Here is a 17,187-nt window from a genome sequence, read left to right as displayed (position 1 = left end):
CCATCTTTGCCTCAAACGGAAATAAATAGCCACACATTTTGAAACAGCAAAATGAGTTTTGCACCTGTCTCATTTGATCCGATATGGTTTAAACATCACATATGTGGAAAAAAGAGAAATGACCAAAAGACAAGACTTTTTCACTCCATCATAGCAAAAAGCCTCATCCATCATCCTTAAATTGAAACAAGATATCATCTACAGTCTGTCCTGTTTTAACATCTCCACTTCCATCCTAACGCATGTGCTTCATCATAATCTTGAATGAACAACATCTTGTAAAGCAGTTAAAATGTTGCTCTTACCCAAGGCAACTTTAATTAAAACAGCAGAAACAATTTAAATTCTCTCACACGTTGACACTTTTTAAGCAGTTCAGTTAGTTAAGCTGTTGCATTATGCTATATTTACTCTAAAAAAAAATACTTTTAAAGGCTGATAGAAGTCATACCGTGCTATTAACTTTCTAAATTGCATGAACACAGCCTGGTTAGTGACAAAGCAGCCTAATTTTATAACTGTGGAAATTGTTACGTTAGAGGATCCTCACTTTGACTTTATCACTCGACTGCAGAGCTCGAAATAAGTGACTTTACTGCTAGTATCCCTGCATGACGTATTAGTTCATGGGTGTTTGGTGCAGCAAAAATCCTGTTAGCCTCCAATCCAAACATGGATTAGCATACAATTTAGACGAGAGTGGAGTCGGGTGTCTCGGCAAAAATGTTTGTGAGCTAAAGCAAAAGGAGAAGAAACAGAGAGCGGCAAAAGAGGAATGGAAAAGGGGAGAAAGAGTGAAGTGAGGAAAGAAAGTGAGGAGAATTCTTAAAATTTTGGGGGTTTTGAAAATAAGCATACTTGAGTAATGTGTGTGTGTGTGTGTGTGTCTAGTTTTGGAAAGTGGTGAAGAGTGTAGGGTCAATAATGAGTCAATTTGAGCTTTGTTGGCAAAAAGTTGTTTGCTTTGAAGTTTCAAGTAATGAGAGCGTTTTGAAACACACTTTCCAACTGTGTGGAATTTTGCGCGTGGATATAAAGTACGTGTACGTTTGTTCCTGTGCGTGTGCGTGTTTGTGTCTTTGAATCTGTATGTTTTTGTCAAACCGCGGTAAGAAGAGTTAATCACTTCCTACAAAAGTACCATGGGAGCAGTCGAGGCTGAGCGAGAGGGAGAAAGAAAAGAGAATCGCAACAGAACTGGGGCTGAGCAGCCCAGCAGTTTTTGAATGCGCTAAAACGGAAAAGTTGAGGCACCATAAATAAACAGTAACTCTGTATGAAAATAGCATCTGAGATGACTTGAAAGATCGGTGGTGCAGCAGTCATTAATAAACCAAAGCCAGACTCTGTTGGTAGGAACACAAGCTCTGACTTTAGGATGAATCATGTATAATAGTCTCCAGAGTGCCGTAAAACTCTACTTTTACTCGAGTTTATTTGGATTATTTGACTTGATGTGTCCTCTTCAGCGTGTGTATGTGTACAGTGTTTCATCTACAGTTCCCTGGAGGGAAGCCACAGGTCAGGTGTTTTTAAGTAAACAACAAATGTGCAGTACTGTTCAGTCAGGGGATTACTATAGAAAACAAGGACTTGAAACACTTTGTAAATAAACCACACACACATATACTAAACACTAAATTTCATACTGTATATTCACACCGTTACACTTCATCATAACTATGTTCAGTGCGTAATTTCTGTTGGGCTGCCGTGCCTCATTTCTTGATAAATGATCTAGCTCCGGCACTTAATCAAACACACACACACACACAGACATCCACACATATCACACTCATATCACACACACATATATCACAAACATACACAAATCACAAAAAGCAGATACGCACATACGTGACAGATGGGGTTCAGGGTCAGAGAGATGCTGTGTTTGTCACACGTGTGACAGATTTACAATATGTTCCAGCAATGTGTAATTCAGTATGTGGGAGTGTTTGTGGGAGAGAGAAATGTCTCTGTATATGTGCGAGGTCATTGTTTGTACAGCCTAGTCCTCTGCAGCATCATTGCACACATAATTCTAAGGATGTTCTTGTAAATAAAATGAATACATTTGAAAGAAAGGTGCCAGAAAGTTTGCACCATAAATGTGTCATCGTGTATTTTTCCTTTTTCTACTGACGAAGTAGCTGTCACAGTCTGAGCCTCTGACTGTAATGAAACAAACAGCACCCATCCGGTGCTTCAAGTAGGTCATAGCAAATACTTTGAATTATTTACAAATGCTTACTTTGTCATATTTTTGTTCCAATATTTGGTTTGTACAGTTGTGTATTAAAATATGTGTACAATATGAGCCTGACCTTTCAAGTATTTGTTGTGAGGCATGTTAAGAATAAAATGATGAGATTCTCTTCTTGTAGAGAGGGCTAAAATTAGTTACCACACAGTGTAAACAGGAAAAGACGGAGAGAGGAGATGAGCTGAAAAACTTCAGTAGACATCAAACCAACGGCGGGCCTCAGAAGCTGCTTCTGTGTTTCACCTGGTTTCCCTCTGATGTTCACCTGTGTCAGACAGGGAGAGACAGAGACAGAGGAGATGAAGGTGCGGTGAGATAGTCTTGGTGTAGAAGCTAACAGTATTTAAGGATGACATAGAGGTAGAGCTGTAGCACACTCTTACAGTATTTTGGGCTATTTGCAATAAATGCAATACTGCAATACTGAGTGGTGACTGGTTGCTGTATGCTTTCTGTGTTTGTATGTGCGTTATGTCTGTATGTATTTTTCTGTTCAGTTTTCTTTTTCTTTCTGTTTTTCTTGTTCTCTTTTTCTTTGTGTGCCGATGTTGATGTAAAGAACTTTGCACCCCTGTGTTAAAAAAGGTCCTATATAAATAAAGTTTTACTTTTTTACTTACTTTACCTATAATAAAGGTCAGTTCCTAAATCACCAGAACCACAAGCAACCAAATTGAAGCATGCAAAGGTCAGAGGCACATTATTCCTGTGAGCAAAGATGGATCGTGTGAGAGTGAAGCGCTGGCAACTGTAAATCTGAAAATCTGAGGGTGAAATGAGTGAGAGAGAGAGAGAAAAGGACTGAACGACTGAAAAAATGACAATGTTCAGTGGGCACCGAGGCCCTGAGGGGACCCACCACTCATCATGTGTAACCTTTTACAATTTTTGCCATAATTCCTGTCTAGCACGAGCTCTACTAGACACACACACACACACATCCACTTAATTTGTTGGGGCAGTAATTGCTTTTTACCTTGCAGTCCTGCGACCTTCAACTAACCATCCAGTGATTGTGAGAGCAACAGGCAGAATGGTTGCATGGCAACCAGCTCTCCTTTTTTTTCTCCTCTCATTTTTACAGTAGGGGCTGAAAGGAGTGTTAGAGATTGTGTGTATGTGTGTGAAAGAGATAGAGAGAGAGAGAGAGGAGGTGGGTGGAAAGAGAAAGAAAAGCAGGTAAGAGGAGGAGAATAGGTGAGAATCAGATCAGTCACTCTCCATGGAGCAGATGATGTCTTTAGGTGTTGGGACATATAGTCAGCTCACAGTGTAAAGTACATACTGACAGACACTGAACAAGCATAACAGAGCTTTGGAAATAGTACAAAATGGTGCAAAAAACTAATAGAAAAGACTTCAGACTTTAACCTGCTGTCTGATTTGGTCCCATATGAAATTTTGATTCAATATTTATTTCACCCATTAAACCTCATTGACTGGCTGATGGCCCGGCCAGTTTATAGAAACTAATGCTGCGCAGGCCGTCATTGTTCAAACCCACTGAATTTTATTTCAAATTCTAGTGGATTTCTCCAAGATACTAAATGTTTCAGGCTGACTTATGTGGTATCATGGGTTTGAATATTGCACAGTATGAACATAATAAAGCTTCAGTGAAGATCTGGAACATGTAATGATTGATGCAACCTTAAAGCTGTCCAAGAAGAAATAAGGGAAGAAACAGTATGTTAACGGGGAAAGTTAGTAATAATAAAAAGTGAAACTTATTCCTCAGACAGCCAATTTAATACATTGTATACATATTATCTTCTATACTCTCTTCTCTGATTAAGATCATTCTTGTGAATTCAATTATTGTAAAGTTTAATTATTCATGATTTAGCTTGGGGGTGGGCCTTAAAGAGCCCAGTGGTTCATTCCAGGCACATATGCCTCTGCAAAATGCATTCGTCATTCAATATTGAGTGTTTATTTGAGCAGCATGACAGTTTGACAGTGTCCAAGTGCACTGTGGTCCGGTGTACCATAAGGAGGTTACATGGTTTATAATGAGATGTGTCTGGATAAAAAAGGAGAGAAGGAATGTGAAACAAGGTGGGTCAGAAGACTGGGGGAGTGGTGGATAATTAGTTGAGGGAGGAAGGGATGGAGGAGACTGGAAGTGAGCTACCTTTGAACTAGCCTACTGGGTGTCAGAGGATCCAGTTTTCTATTAGTCCTCAGTGCTATGCCAGGAAATAGGAGTTAGGGGAAGACATGGGACTGTGCTCACTCCAGTCTACTTCTCTCTTTCTCTGCCTCTCTCTCTCTATTGCGGTCTCTCTACGTCCATCTGTACCTCTCTCTCTCTCTCTCTGTCTAGTTACCTCTCCTCCTCTCGCTATCTTTATTCTCCCGTCATCACTCTCCCTCCATCTCCCTCCTCCTCTCTCTCATTACTTTCTGTCATCTTTTGTCTTTCTCAGCTTTCCATCCCTCCTCCCTCTCTTTCTGCCTCATCTCTAAGTCATCTCGTTCTCCTCCTCTCCAGCCTAACTGTACTGAAGTGATTCACCTCTCCCATGTACTCACAGTCACCACAGTCCAACCGGTTCCCCACTGCTGAGCCGAGGCCCCCAGACAGTAAAGCTGTGATGGAACATGTCTCCATTATCTTTTATCATCTGCTTGTGCTTTGCTTTCAGAGGTACCCAATTATCTTAATGCTAAATTGAATTTGGTTCCAGCTCTGTGATTGTTGTTGACTGTCATAATCCATTTTTATGAAAAGGGCTTTGCTCCAATCATTGCTGAACTAATACAGATATAAAGTCATTGGCTCTGCAGTAATTATGCTTGTGGAGTTGTTAGTTGTATTAATTTTTTCTACAAGGACAGTGGGATGTTCACTAAGCTCAAGCTTGATGCAAATGTGTTCATTTGTGTTGTTTACTGGACAGTTGTATGAGCATGTGTGGGTGTTGTGTATTTGTTAATGTCCTTCAGTGTTCAGAATAAATTGTTAACTAGACTACCAGGTTAGTAAACTCAAGAAATCTAATATTGAATTTTCAGTTAATTATGCCATATTCATGCAAATGTTTATACACACAAGTCCTTTTTGTAACAGACAACCAAGAACAAACTTTTCCTCTTGAACATTTCACATTCAGTTTGACCCATGCTGATCTACTGGAAATTGATTTTTTGTGGCCACTAAATTCTTTCATTCATCATTTCATATGTACAAAACTGTTTGTGTATTTTTTTCTACTTGTGTATCAGAGAAATCCTCAGGCACAGATTGCGCCTAAAATTATGGTTTAAATACTTCATCTATGCTTCTGATGGTGTAAGTGTTGTGACACAGGTAGGCTGCAATATATTTTGATGTGATTCATCAACACTGAATCAGCATTATAGGTATTGTTGAAGTGCCACTTCAGACTGTGCTCTTACCAAATGTGTGTTATTGGACTTGTGTGGCTTCCTTGAGATGAAATGGTTTTAAATTATTTTCATCCACTGAAAATTGCAGTAGTAGCATGTAAGTGTTTGAAAGTAGAAGATGGGGGGATGATTATAAATGAGGGGTTGAAAACATGAAGTCCTGAAATGTCTATAATAAATGGGTAACCCTTCCTTTTATAGTCCCCTAATTAGTAAGTATTGGCCCGGCAAATATATGGTACTGTGTAATTGTGACTGTTTTAGGTTGGTATTAACTCAAATAACCACTCAATCATACATCAACATAATTAAACTTGGGCTGTCACAACTACATGGTACTTAGTTGAGTTGATAGGTAATAGTGGAGGTTTTTCTCAGTATTTCAGCTGTAGTTTCTCTGTATTTACCTACTTATTACCAGTGGTAATAACCCAATAATATACTATAATTTATCATATATTTACTGGATAAATACTTACTAATTAGGGGACTGTAAAAGGAACGGTTACCAATAAATGTTCATCTCACCTAATTCGAGGTTGTGATACTAAATTAAATAGATATAATGAGATTAACAAAAACAAGTAATTCTAATGTGCTCTGGCTCTCATAAGGTCTCAGATATACTTCAAATTATTTATTTGAAATGTGTAAAAAGGGAAGTGACTAAAGACCCTTTTTTCACGTCTTTGTAAAATAGTCGGTAACACTTAAAAACACTGAACCATCTGTATAATGTATTTTCTATTTGTGCGGCTGCCTATCACAGTTATACTTGTCTTCCAGGACGGCTACTCCCAGTATCACTTTGTGGGCTCTGCCTCAACGATAGAGAGAGACAGACAGAGGCCCTACTCATCCTCACGAACTCCCTCCGTCTCACCTGTCAGGACGTCCCCAAATAACCGCTCCGGTGAGGAACACATGACAAATACAATGGAGTGATTATGCATGTGTTATATCTGTTTGCCTGTTTGTTCTGCTGTTCTATTAACAACCTGTTTAAGTTTTAGATCTTCCAACTGAGGACATTTTTGTCAAGTGAGGTTCCTCCTTAGATGTTATTTTAGGGTTAAGATTAAATTTGGATTAAGTTTAGTCCTGTGTAATCTCGCATAGCTATAGATCAATGAGGTCTTGAGAAGTTCAGGCACAAAGAAGCCGAGGACTGTCGTCATACTTCAACCCAATAAAAGTTAAGGAGAAATGAGACCAGGGCTGAAGAAACTAGTAGTAAAAGTTTTTTTCTTGACAAGTTGGAGGCCTGGTTACAGAATATTAAGGTTAAAGCAAATATTAAGAATTAAGTAAATAAGTTTATTTTTTAAGGGGGCAGGGTTTCCTCTTTGATTTTTCAATTGTTGAAATGGATGATGGAATAACAGAACAGGAAAAATTGTCTGTTTGCATTACATTGGTTATTCAAATTCAGACTTAAACCTGCATTAATTGATTTTGGTCACTTGGGGGCACTGGAAACAAGCTGAAAACATAAGATTAATGTTTTATCATCATATAAAGTTGATTTGGAAAACTTGTTGGCAACAGTTGCTTGTTTACACATCAAGCAGACACAGAGAAATGTCAACATTTTATTCTAAGTAATGAGTTTGGCCACCTGTTGAGTCTAATATTCACTCTCCCTTTAGCTCTGCTTTGGTCTCCCACAATTCCTGAGAATAATATCTCGCAACTAGATGGATCTAGCTATAGCAGCTAGATTCTCCACTATGTTCACAGTGGGTTTATCAGAGATTTTTTTTAATGAAAACAGCTACCTGTTGTGTCTGGACCAAAAAAAGTTGCCAAAACAGTGAGATGTAACAATAAAAAGCTCTATAGAGCTGAGGGGTTGGGTGATAATCCTCTGCAGGTTTATCACTATGAGCGACCCCTTTCACATTATACATACAATAGTCATTTGATCCATTGTTTATATAAAAACATTGATTAAAGCAGTTTTAGGGATTCATTTCATCGTTACATATGTTTCAGACGCATAAACTACAAAGTTTTGTCTTACCTTTAGTTTATCAAAAAAAACTACAATGAGAATTTATGTGTGCACATGTATGTGGGACCTGACGACATCCTGAAGGTACGGGACACACATGTATTCTAATTAGCTATAATTGGACATTAGCCAGTAGCATCAACATTTACCAGTCAATCAGTCTTTATGCCAGGGCTAAATAGCTGTTAGCGTCAGTGCTTGCCACCCACAGGCTTTCATGCTGTAAAGTGTGATTATCATTAGCCTTTAGCTTGAGCCCATTGGCCTTCATGCTTTGCAAAGGGCGCATTAGCATTAGCTGTTAGCATCAGTAGTAGAAGGGCCTTTAGCTGTGCTTTCTCCACACCGGGCTTAGCAAGCTGATGAGGCAGAAAAGTACTTTTCCTTCCTCCCGGCTTAGAGAGGTCTTCAAGGACCGAGCTAAGAGAGAGAGAGACACAGGGAGTGAGGGAGAGGTGTGTGTGTGTGTGTGTGTGTGTGTGTGTGTGTGTGTGTGTGTGTGTGTGTGTGTGTGTGTGGAGACAGAGAAAGAGGGAGGGATGAGATAAACAGAGTGTGAGATAAAGAGAAAAGGCAAGAAGGCAAAAAGAATTAGGGATTGAGGGATGGTTAATGCAGGGAGGAGGAAGTGAAGGATGAGGATTTGACTTTGGCCAGTGACATTGAAAATAAAGAGTTTTGAGATCATAATGTGGAGAGAAATTTGTGAACGTCCGTTGTACATTAGTTGAATTTGGGGTAAAATGGGAGATGGCTAGAAATGACTCCCATCTTTGCTCCTGCTCCTCCCCTCTCTACTCTCCACACCTCCCCCTTCGCCTTTTTTGCTCGTCCGCCTCCTCTCGTTCCCCCGTTTCATCTCCTCCTCCTCCTCCTCCTCTTTGCAGTAATCCTACTTTCTTCTCACCTCACTCTCTGATCTCTCACTCTTTACAGGCCGGCTCATCGCATGCACACACACACACACACACACGCATACACACACATACAACGGCATGCATCTGTATCTCCTCTCTGCATACGCTCCAGACTCTGCGATTTGGCCCCTTAGAGATGGATCAAAGGAGAAGGAGTAATGATGGCGTGCGGGCACACTGGGAGGGGAGGAGAGAAAGATTTAGTGTGAGGAGAGAGTGGTAAAACTGTGAAAGAGATAGAGAGTAGTAGGGGATGTTACAGGCTGCTAGCATGGCAGAGAGACACAGAGAGAAAAAGACCTTTGCATCCATCATGGCCCCCACAGGGTCCTGCTGTGTTTTGCACTGATAGAACAAGTCTCCCAGGCTCTCATATCCAGCAGTTACAAGCCAGGTCCCCACGGTAACCGTAACCAGTAGTGATGGCACCGATCTCTGTGGGTGTCTGTGACAGGTTTGAGCATCCACCTTAATGGAATCTGCTGCAGAGGTGTCAAATGATGAAAATTAAATATCAAATGTGTCAAAACATTATAAAAGCCTCTCACTCCTGTCTTCCTCTGTGTTTCTCTTGCTTTATTAAATGTTTGTAGATATATTCACCACAACCAATTGGTATCTCATCCTGTGTGTGTGCCTTTGTATATGGGTATTATTTGTGTGTGTGAGCATATACGATGTCTTAAGATGCAGAAAAAGCTGTGAAACAGATAGGAGGTGAGAATGCTCTTTTGCTTTTTAATGTCAGACATTGAATGGCTTGATTAAAAAAGGATTAGGATGTTTTCACACCTGGACTTTTTAGTCTGGTTAAGTAGAACTCTGGTTAATTTTCCCCCTTGGTGCGATTCATTTTGGAAAGGTATGAACACAGTAATCGCACTCAGCAATCACAAACAACCACACTGAGACCCTTTAGAGGGTCAAACTGAGTAGTTCACATTGTTGCTCCCGCCTCATAAATATCTGACCAATGAGTGAAGTAAACATTCTCATGTGGTTTGTGATGTTGCATTTTGGCTCGCTTGGATTTTTCTCTGGTGTGAAAAGAAACCAAACCAGGGGGAAAATGCACCAAGTTCACTAACTCATCAATTGACTCAGACCAAAGCAAACAAACTATAGGTGTGTAAATGCCTTTAGTATTCAAATAGATAAGAGAGATTCCAAGGTACTCCAAAAATCACTTTAAAAGCCTTTATTCTATTTGGTTAGCCACATTTGTAAGTGTTTTGCCCTGCAGCTATTATCAGGGTATAGGAGAACAACCAAAGAGAACAAAGGTGTTTTTATACTGATTTTTGGAGTGCATTACTTCTCTTTTTTTGGCCCAGAAACGTGGGAAATATTTCCTGTGGTGCAACTGAGAGTGGTGCCCTCCATTAACCGCGTGTATGTGTGTCGGGTATTCATACACACATATCAGGTATTGATGCACATGTGTTTCTCTTTAGTAGATACAGTTCCACAGTCATCTGGAATTTTCCCAAAACCCAAAGTTGGGTTGAACGGGTCTAAGGATCTTATTTTTAGAACGTCCTTCACTTCTGAGGGTATACTGTATTTAAATACTATATGTATGATGGGTAGTTATAGGAATGTTTAGCTAAGCAGACTGAAGGGGCTGATACACAGGTAGGCAGGATTCTGGCAATTCAGTGTGTCAAGATAAGAGGGACTGAGTAAGCACTTTAAGTATGCTATAAGGGGATTACATAGTGACATGCTGAGTGTGTGTGTGTGTGCGTGCGTGTGAAAAAGAGACAGGCAGGGGGGAGATTGGGAATAAAATATTGTACATACAGTATGTGTGCTGGGTCTGTCCTTGCCTGTGCAGCGTGTTTATGTATGAGTTTGTGCAAGCATGTGTGTGGTGATGCATTCATGTGTGTAAAATAGATCTGGTCTAAAAGCTTGGGAAAGTGACAGAAATAGAAACATTTAGAGTTTTGAGGAAGTAAAATACTTGATTTTAAATTGCAGTAGGATGGTGTTTGAGAAGAAATCAGCCATCAGGCTATGCTGTACTGTAAAAGTAACAGTCTATTTTAAAATAAAACACACAAGTAGGATTACAGCTTGGTGTTAGGCTAATCTTAAAGGGGACATATTATGCTTTTTGTGATTTTCGGTCATTTATATAGTGTTATGATTTTGGATATCTATGCTAAACATGGTCAAAGTTCTAAAACTTGACATAAATCATGTAAATCATCCAAAGATAATCCACTAGAGCCCCAGATTACAAATATAGACCTGTAAATGTGCATAATGTCCCCATTTATTGTCAGAGTAACCAATTAGCTAGTAGCTTCAATAATCTGACTACACAAGACACTTCTCATCAACCTTAGCCCCCATAGCACCACATGCTGTGAAACATAATAGGGACCACAAACAAGCAGAGAAATCAAAATACATAGCTAAAAGTGCTAGATAAATTGATAATATGTCATGTTTTGCCAAGCTAATCAACAATTCCAGGATCACTTTGAATGGAAAAAATGTATTACCATATCTACTTTAATACAACTAGCAGCATTAAATAACATCCACTTTAAAACACATTTGGAGCATGACAGGTGGTGTCGCAGAAGGGGCATGTGAGCTCATCTGATAGGGCGGTGAGGGTACATTATACAAAAAAAAGCCAGTAACAACTGCTGTAAACTGTAATGTACTTTCAACCTGGTGCAGTATTTGGCCACACTGACTTAAAACTTTAATGAACTTTAATCTTTTGCTGCAAAAGATTGAAGTTTAAATGAGGGTTGCAAAGTGTTTGCATCCATCACGATTATTTTTAACATGTTTGACTTGCAAAGGAAGCTGCTCATTAGTGACCTTCAATGTATAGTTTGTCAGATTCAGATGTGGATATTTCACATGAACTTTAAGCACATGAAGAAAAAAAGGAGATATGGTACCTAAACATGTACAAGCTGTGAAATTTGATATTCAGATAATGTGTCCAAAAACTGGTGCGTGTGCATGTGTGAGTGAATTCCCAGAAGTCTTTAACATGCTTGAGGTGACCCTTTGTGCTGACAAGCTAAATGATGAATAATGACTGTGCACCTTGAAAGACCAAGACACACTCACACACACACAAATATAAGCACGCAGAGAGTGAAGGCTCATGCTGTTCTGGGTTTATTGCTCATTATTTGTGTGTGTGTGTGTGTGTGTGTGTGTGTGTGTGTGTGTGTAGCGAGCGCTCCAGCCTCCCCCAGAGAGATGATGAGTCTGAAGGAACGCAAGATGGACTACGATTCCACGGCAACCAACGCTGGTTTCCATAGCAACAAAGGAGAGCACACATCCCGGAAAGACGGCATGGCAGGTGTGTGTATATGTGTGTGTGTGTGTGTGTTTGTTTATGTGATGAAGAGACAGAGAAGAATTAAATGTTTCTATTTTACCCCCCCATCCCCTCCTCCCACACACACACACACAGTATGTTTGTTTGTGTGTTTGTATTTGTCTTTCTCTCAGTGTTTCCTGATTTTTGACTAAGCCAATTGTGAAGTTTCCCACGGTTTAGTTGTATCCCTAAATTATTATTTTTAGAAGTAGCAGAAGTATTTATCTTTATCGTTCATCCACACGTGTTGTCTTACTCTTTTCTTTCCATCTTCTTTTCATCTAGTTCAAGTATCCTGTGGGACATCTACGTTGTTCCGAAACTCTTACCTGACCGCCACTGATGATATCAAGCAAAACCAGGTGATCTAATAGTTCTTCATAAATGTACTACATGCTTTTACCATGTACACACACCAGCACAGCATGGTTAGCAGTGCATGTGTCTGTAGTCAAGGCCCTCATGAATTGGCATATGCTGTCATGACAAGTTGGTTATTAGGAATGAGATAGCAGCAAGATGGAAGAAGCACACACCCTCACATGCACACAAAAGGTGTCTCGCTGTGATAAGAGATACACGGGCAAAGTCTCCAATGGAGACACGCCCTCAGCTCAGGCAGCGTCAAACCACTGCAACCTGAAACCACACCCGACTGGCAATGAAAATCATTACCTCGGTTGATTGCGCTAATTATTTGCTTCTGTTTAATGGATCTGCTGGTGAGGAGGGAGGGTTAATGGAAAGCATCATAGCCTTTGACTGGGAAAGAATAAAAAATTTGGTGGTTCTTGTTCACCTGTATTAAATACATAATTATAAGTTCCTTTGTATGGATGCGAACTTTATTTTTTCCACTTGCTGTTACATAAACTCTTTTGAATAACTGAAATGGGTACAACTACAGACAGTTATAGTGTTAGTGATGAATTGCCCCCTTCAATACTTGCATGTAATAGAGAATTCACAGCATGAGTCCCTCCCAAATTGATTCCTATCTCAGCCTTTTTTACCCGTACTGCCTGCCTTTCAAAGCCTTCTCCCCCATGACCTCACTCTCTACCTGCCACTCTCCTCTCCATCCCTCCACCTTCTTCTCCTTCTCCTCTTTTCACTTTGCTCCTACTACCCACATTTCTGTTATTCTCCACTCTTGCTCACTGCACATCACCCCCCCACCTCCCCATCTCTTTCCCCCAACTCCCACTTTCCCGTCACCCCACCAGGCTCCGGTCCAGCCCTGCGTTGTGCCCCCCCAGCCCCAACAGGACAGCCCATCAGCAGCCGTGCTAAAAGACTACGACCCCTACCCTCCCCCTCCTTCCTTCCCCCAGCCTCTGCCGCCACAGCCTCCACCTCACAGCCAGAGCCGGAGCTTCGACGAGGCCTACTACGAGGACCAGGGACCTCCGCCTCTTCCTCCGTCCCAGCCGCAGCCGCAGCCACAGGTCCAGGCGCAGGCCCAGCCTCAGGCCCAACCCCAGCAGCCTCCAAGCAACACCGGACCACCCCGGGACCCACGGGAAGACCTGCGTATGCATCTGGGCCTCAAATCCACCGGCAACTACGTAGACTTCTACTCGGCCTCTCGGCCATACAGCGAACTGAACTACGAGACCAGCCACTACCCGGCCTCGCCTGACTCCTGGGTCTAGTTAGACTATGATGAATGGGGGGGCAAGAGAGTCTGTGTGTACGTGTGTGAAAGTGATTATTTTTGCAAGTGATCAACAGCAGATTCACACAAGATGACAGCAATTGGCATATTGAAAAGGGATCTTGTAGCCTATGGCAGGATAATTTGTGTTCTCTAAAATAAGGGGATGACAGAACCAGGTGGGATTAAAAAGTGAAGTCAGGTCGAGTGATTAAGAGAGACTGTGCATGTGCATGCCGACATTTTCCTTTTTTTGTTTCAGACCGCTTTATTTCTTCAAACTCAGCTCCATTGCACCGGTGAGTGAATAAAGGAGCATGTGGAACTAGATACGAAAAAGTGTGTATGAAAGGATGAGAGAGTAGTAGACAGGGAATTAGAGAAAGAGAGAAAACGATTAGGCGGAGAGACTACAGAGAGGCCTAGAGAGGAGGAAAATGATGGGATCAAGAAATAATAGTGAGCGAACGAGAGAGAGCTTTTACTCTGTAGGAGCAGGAAGTGGCTTGACCTTTCGTCAAAGACAGAGAGAGGAAGAGAGGCGAGACGAAGATTGGCATGAAGGTTCTTGAGGAGGTCAGCAAGAATAAAAGCACAGAGAAAGATGAAAGCACATCAGGCACAAGGAAAGAAGTGGATGTTTACTATTTCACCCAAGTGACAAACGTAGCACTGCTTTTATTCCCCCCACACACACACAAACACACACTTTTTTTGTTGCGATGGCCTTGCCGCCTACATAGGCTTCTGAATTTGTTTTCAAGGAATGTCATCTACAGTGAGAGACTCTTCTTTTTTGTCCTCATTCTTTTACATCTTTTTTATTTGTACTTTTCTAAATTTTCACTTTCAAAAAAAGCATTTTTATTTTCTGTGTACAGTTTAAAGGTGATATAGTGTGTATATTACACATGTTTTTGATGGGGCCACTTATGAAAATATGTTTTTTTTTGTTCCAAGACTGACTGAAAACAGCAAAAGCAACAAAAATATATGAAATGACAACACAAGAAGCCGAAAAGATAGACATCGTCAGGATGGATGTCAGTGTGACACCTTTGCTTTGCCCTTTTCCCGACCGGAGAGGAAACCCTGCAGTATTCGTGTTTTTCGCTCCCCATCAAGTGAATTTCATTGTGGACATGCTCAAACGTCAAGAGCAGTTTGAGGCTGCCAGAGCACCAAGATTGGCAGAGCAGCATCGAGTCCCCGTCAACGAAAGTGCTTTTTCACTGCCTAAAGAATACATGTGTCTGTTTAAAGCACATTCTCTGTGTTTGGAAAGGGTTGTCTTTTCCTTTTGGGGAGCTGGTATGTTTGACCATGTCAACTTTCAGTGGTTTCTCATCATCACTTGTGCATAAAAACTGGTCCGTCCAACAAGAGCCACCGTGAATATTGTACAATCAGTGTACACACTAGAGATAAAGAGACAGAGAGAGACATGACCCTGTGCCAAACTTTGACACCTCGTGGACCAGTCCTGGAGGACTTTAAAGGGACATTCTGTCGAAGTTTACAGACACTGACTGGATGACTCCCTCTGCTGTTTGTAATTTTTATTTTCTTGTGTTTTGATCAGGTGAAGACATACTTATCGCTGGGGATCATGGGTGACATCTCCCTCCCATAGATGTACAGTACAGACCTGCCTCTCTGTGTTGGCTGAGCATGTATGGGCGTGTGTTTGGGTGGACACGTGCGTGCGTGTATGTGTGTGTGTGTGTGTGTTTGCGTGCGTGCGTGCGTTTGTGTATGTGTGCATGTATGTGACAGAATGCGTGGCCTGTGTGTGTACACGTAAACTTGAGCGAGCGTATCTATGCATGCATGTGTGTAGTAGTGTGTGTGTGTGCCTCCGTTGCGTGTATGTGGGTGTGCGTTCCTGTATAAATCAATGTCCAAACAAGGCATTCCTACCGACAGTTTGTCCAATTTTACAACATGAAAACCAAGGTAAAAATCACTAGAATGAATTGTTGATATAGAATGATAAATCTATAAATATATGAATATAAATATAAATATATATATATATAATTTTTATGTGCAGATGTCAGTGTCACTAAAAGCAACAAATGTTCGCAGAGAAAAAAATATTATGTGGTGTACAACAGGACTCTTGTTCACTTGACCTGAACGTGGAAACTGCTGATCGGGCCCCCCCTTCCCTCCCCAACCTCCCCAACCTCCTCCCCCAATGGAGAGAAAAGAGAAATCCCACCTGACGTTGCTCAGGCTCTGGTGCGAGTTGTGTGTAATTGTGTGTCCATGCTTCTTAGATGACCCTGCTGAGAAAGGACCGTACTTGAACACAAGGAAAAATAAAAAGACTCTTTGCAATCAAACACCAAGACTGTTGATCATTTTAACAGATGAAGTTTTAGGCGGGGGTGTCCAGTTCTTTCCTCAATTAGCAACTCTCAGATGTTCTTGTCACGCGCACATCGTATGAAGTGTTTCTATAACAGGCTAAATTAATCATGTGGTGTGGGTTAAACTGACGCTCTTTGATGTGTTTTAGATTCGTTCACATGTTTGCGCTCTTTCTTTGAGTCTGTCTCTTGCTGAAAACGCTTCAGGTGGCTTTGAAGATCTACCAAAGTTAATAGAATGATGTCAGAACATTTTTCTTCCCACAGCCCTACTTTGGTTCCTGAGCCAATTTGGTAAAAAAAGTTGAAATATTAAAAACATGTCATCAGGTAAAACCGAGATACAGTTACTGGCTACTGAGAGATTTTTAGAAGATACTTGACACATACATGGGATGAATACCAATGTGAACCTTATAATATAAAAACCATAAAACTTGTAAATGCAGTCCCATATAATAACCCTCCAACAAATACTACCTTTGTGAAGCTTTAAATGAACAGTTCTAGGTGACTATATAATGGAGTGTCATTAGAGCACCTCTGGTGTTCAGCAGACAAAAAAAATCAACACCTTCAGATGTGATGCAGTCTAATACAACACCACAATCACTTTATCAGAGTTAACAACACCTTTGTGACACAGCCCTGACAAAAACTGAATATTCTGAGCTTCACAGAGGTTTTCATTTTAAAAGCTATTGAATTCATCTGCATCATAATGTACAGATGTTCATGTCTCCACGCCTAAATGGACAAAAGACATTAGCTGATGCATTTTGGCATCTGTGTATCATCCCTATTGGCTCTTAATTGCTGACCCCCTATATCCTCACATTTTATATTGCCTCCATTGTATATATATATATATCTATATAAAAAACATAAAAATGTTTAGTTGTTCTGTATTTGCACTGCTCCAGAAATGTATAAAAGAACCACTGATAACATTTAATACAAGAAGAGGAATTGGATGTAATTCTGAGTCCACTTATTCAGCATTACATTGTTTGGAAATATAATGAAAACTGTGGCACCATTAAACACATTTCAGATGCTTAAGTCAGAATACATTTGCATGCACTGGGCATGAACATCACTGACTAAGAACACATGTACTGTAATCTTTAGAGCGATTATACAGTTGCATAGTAAGACACCCAACACAATGCAAACAGTGTCAATAGATTCAGATTGCTTT

At 40.7% G+C, this 17,187-nt stretch overlaps 1 protein-coding gene across 8 annotated transcripts in view; it reads left to right on the top strand.

Annotated features, from left to right (window-relative positions):
* The window catches only part of ctnnd2a (catenin (cadherin-associated protein), delta 2a), a 278,500-nt gene extending 262,541 nt beyond the window's left edge, over positions 1–15,959 (top strand). For 4 of the 8 annotated variants that reach the window (XM_067578413.1, XM_067578414.1, XM_067578412.1 and 1 more), the window contains 4 exons: positions 6,446–6,572; positions 11,802–11,933; positions 12,240–12,316; positions 13,181–15,959. In XM_067578413.1, coding sequence (XP_067434514.1) covers positions 6,446–6,572; positions 11,802–11,933; positions 12,240–12,316; positions 13,181–13,609 — 765 coding nt within the window. In that variant the 3' untranslated portion in view covers positions 13,610–15,959. The remainder of the gene's footprint in view (positions 1–6,445; positions 6,573–11,801; positions 11,934–12,239; positions 12,317–13,180) is intronic. The other 4 variants (XM_067578419.1, XM_067578415.1, XM_067578416.1 and 1 more) reach the window with 3 other exon arrangements.
* Positions 15,960–17,187: the final 1,228 nt, after the last annotated feature.

Source organism: Thunnus thynnus, chromosome 21 (assembly GCF_963924715.1).
Source record: "Thunnus thynnus chromosome 21, fThuThy2.1, whole genome shotgun sequence".
NCBI classification, from domain to species: Eukaryota; Metazoa; Chordata; class Actinopteri; order Scombriformes; family Scombridae; genus Thunnus; species Thunnus thynnus.
The sequence above is the reverse complement of the archived record's forward strand: the minus strand, read 5'-3'. Positions and strand labels throughout refer to the sequence as shown.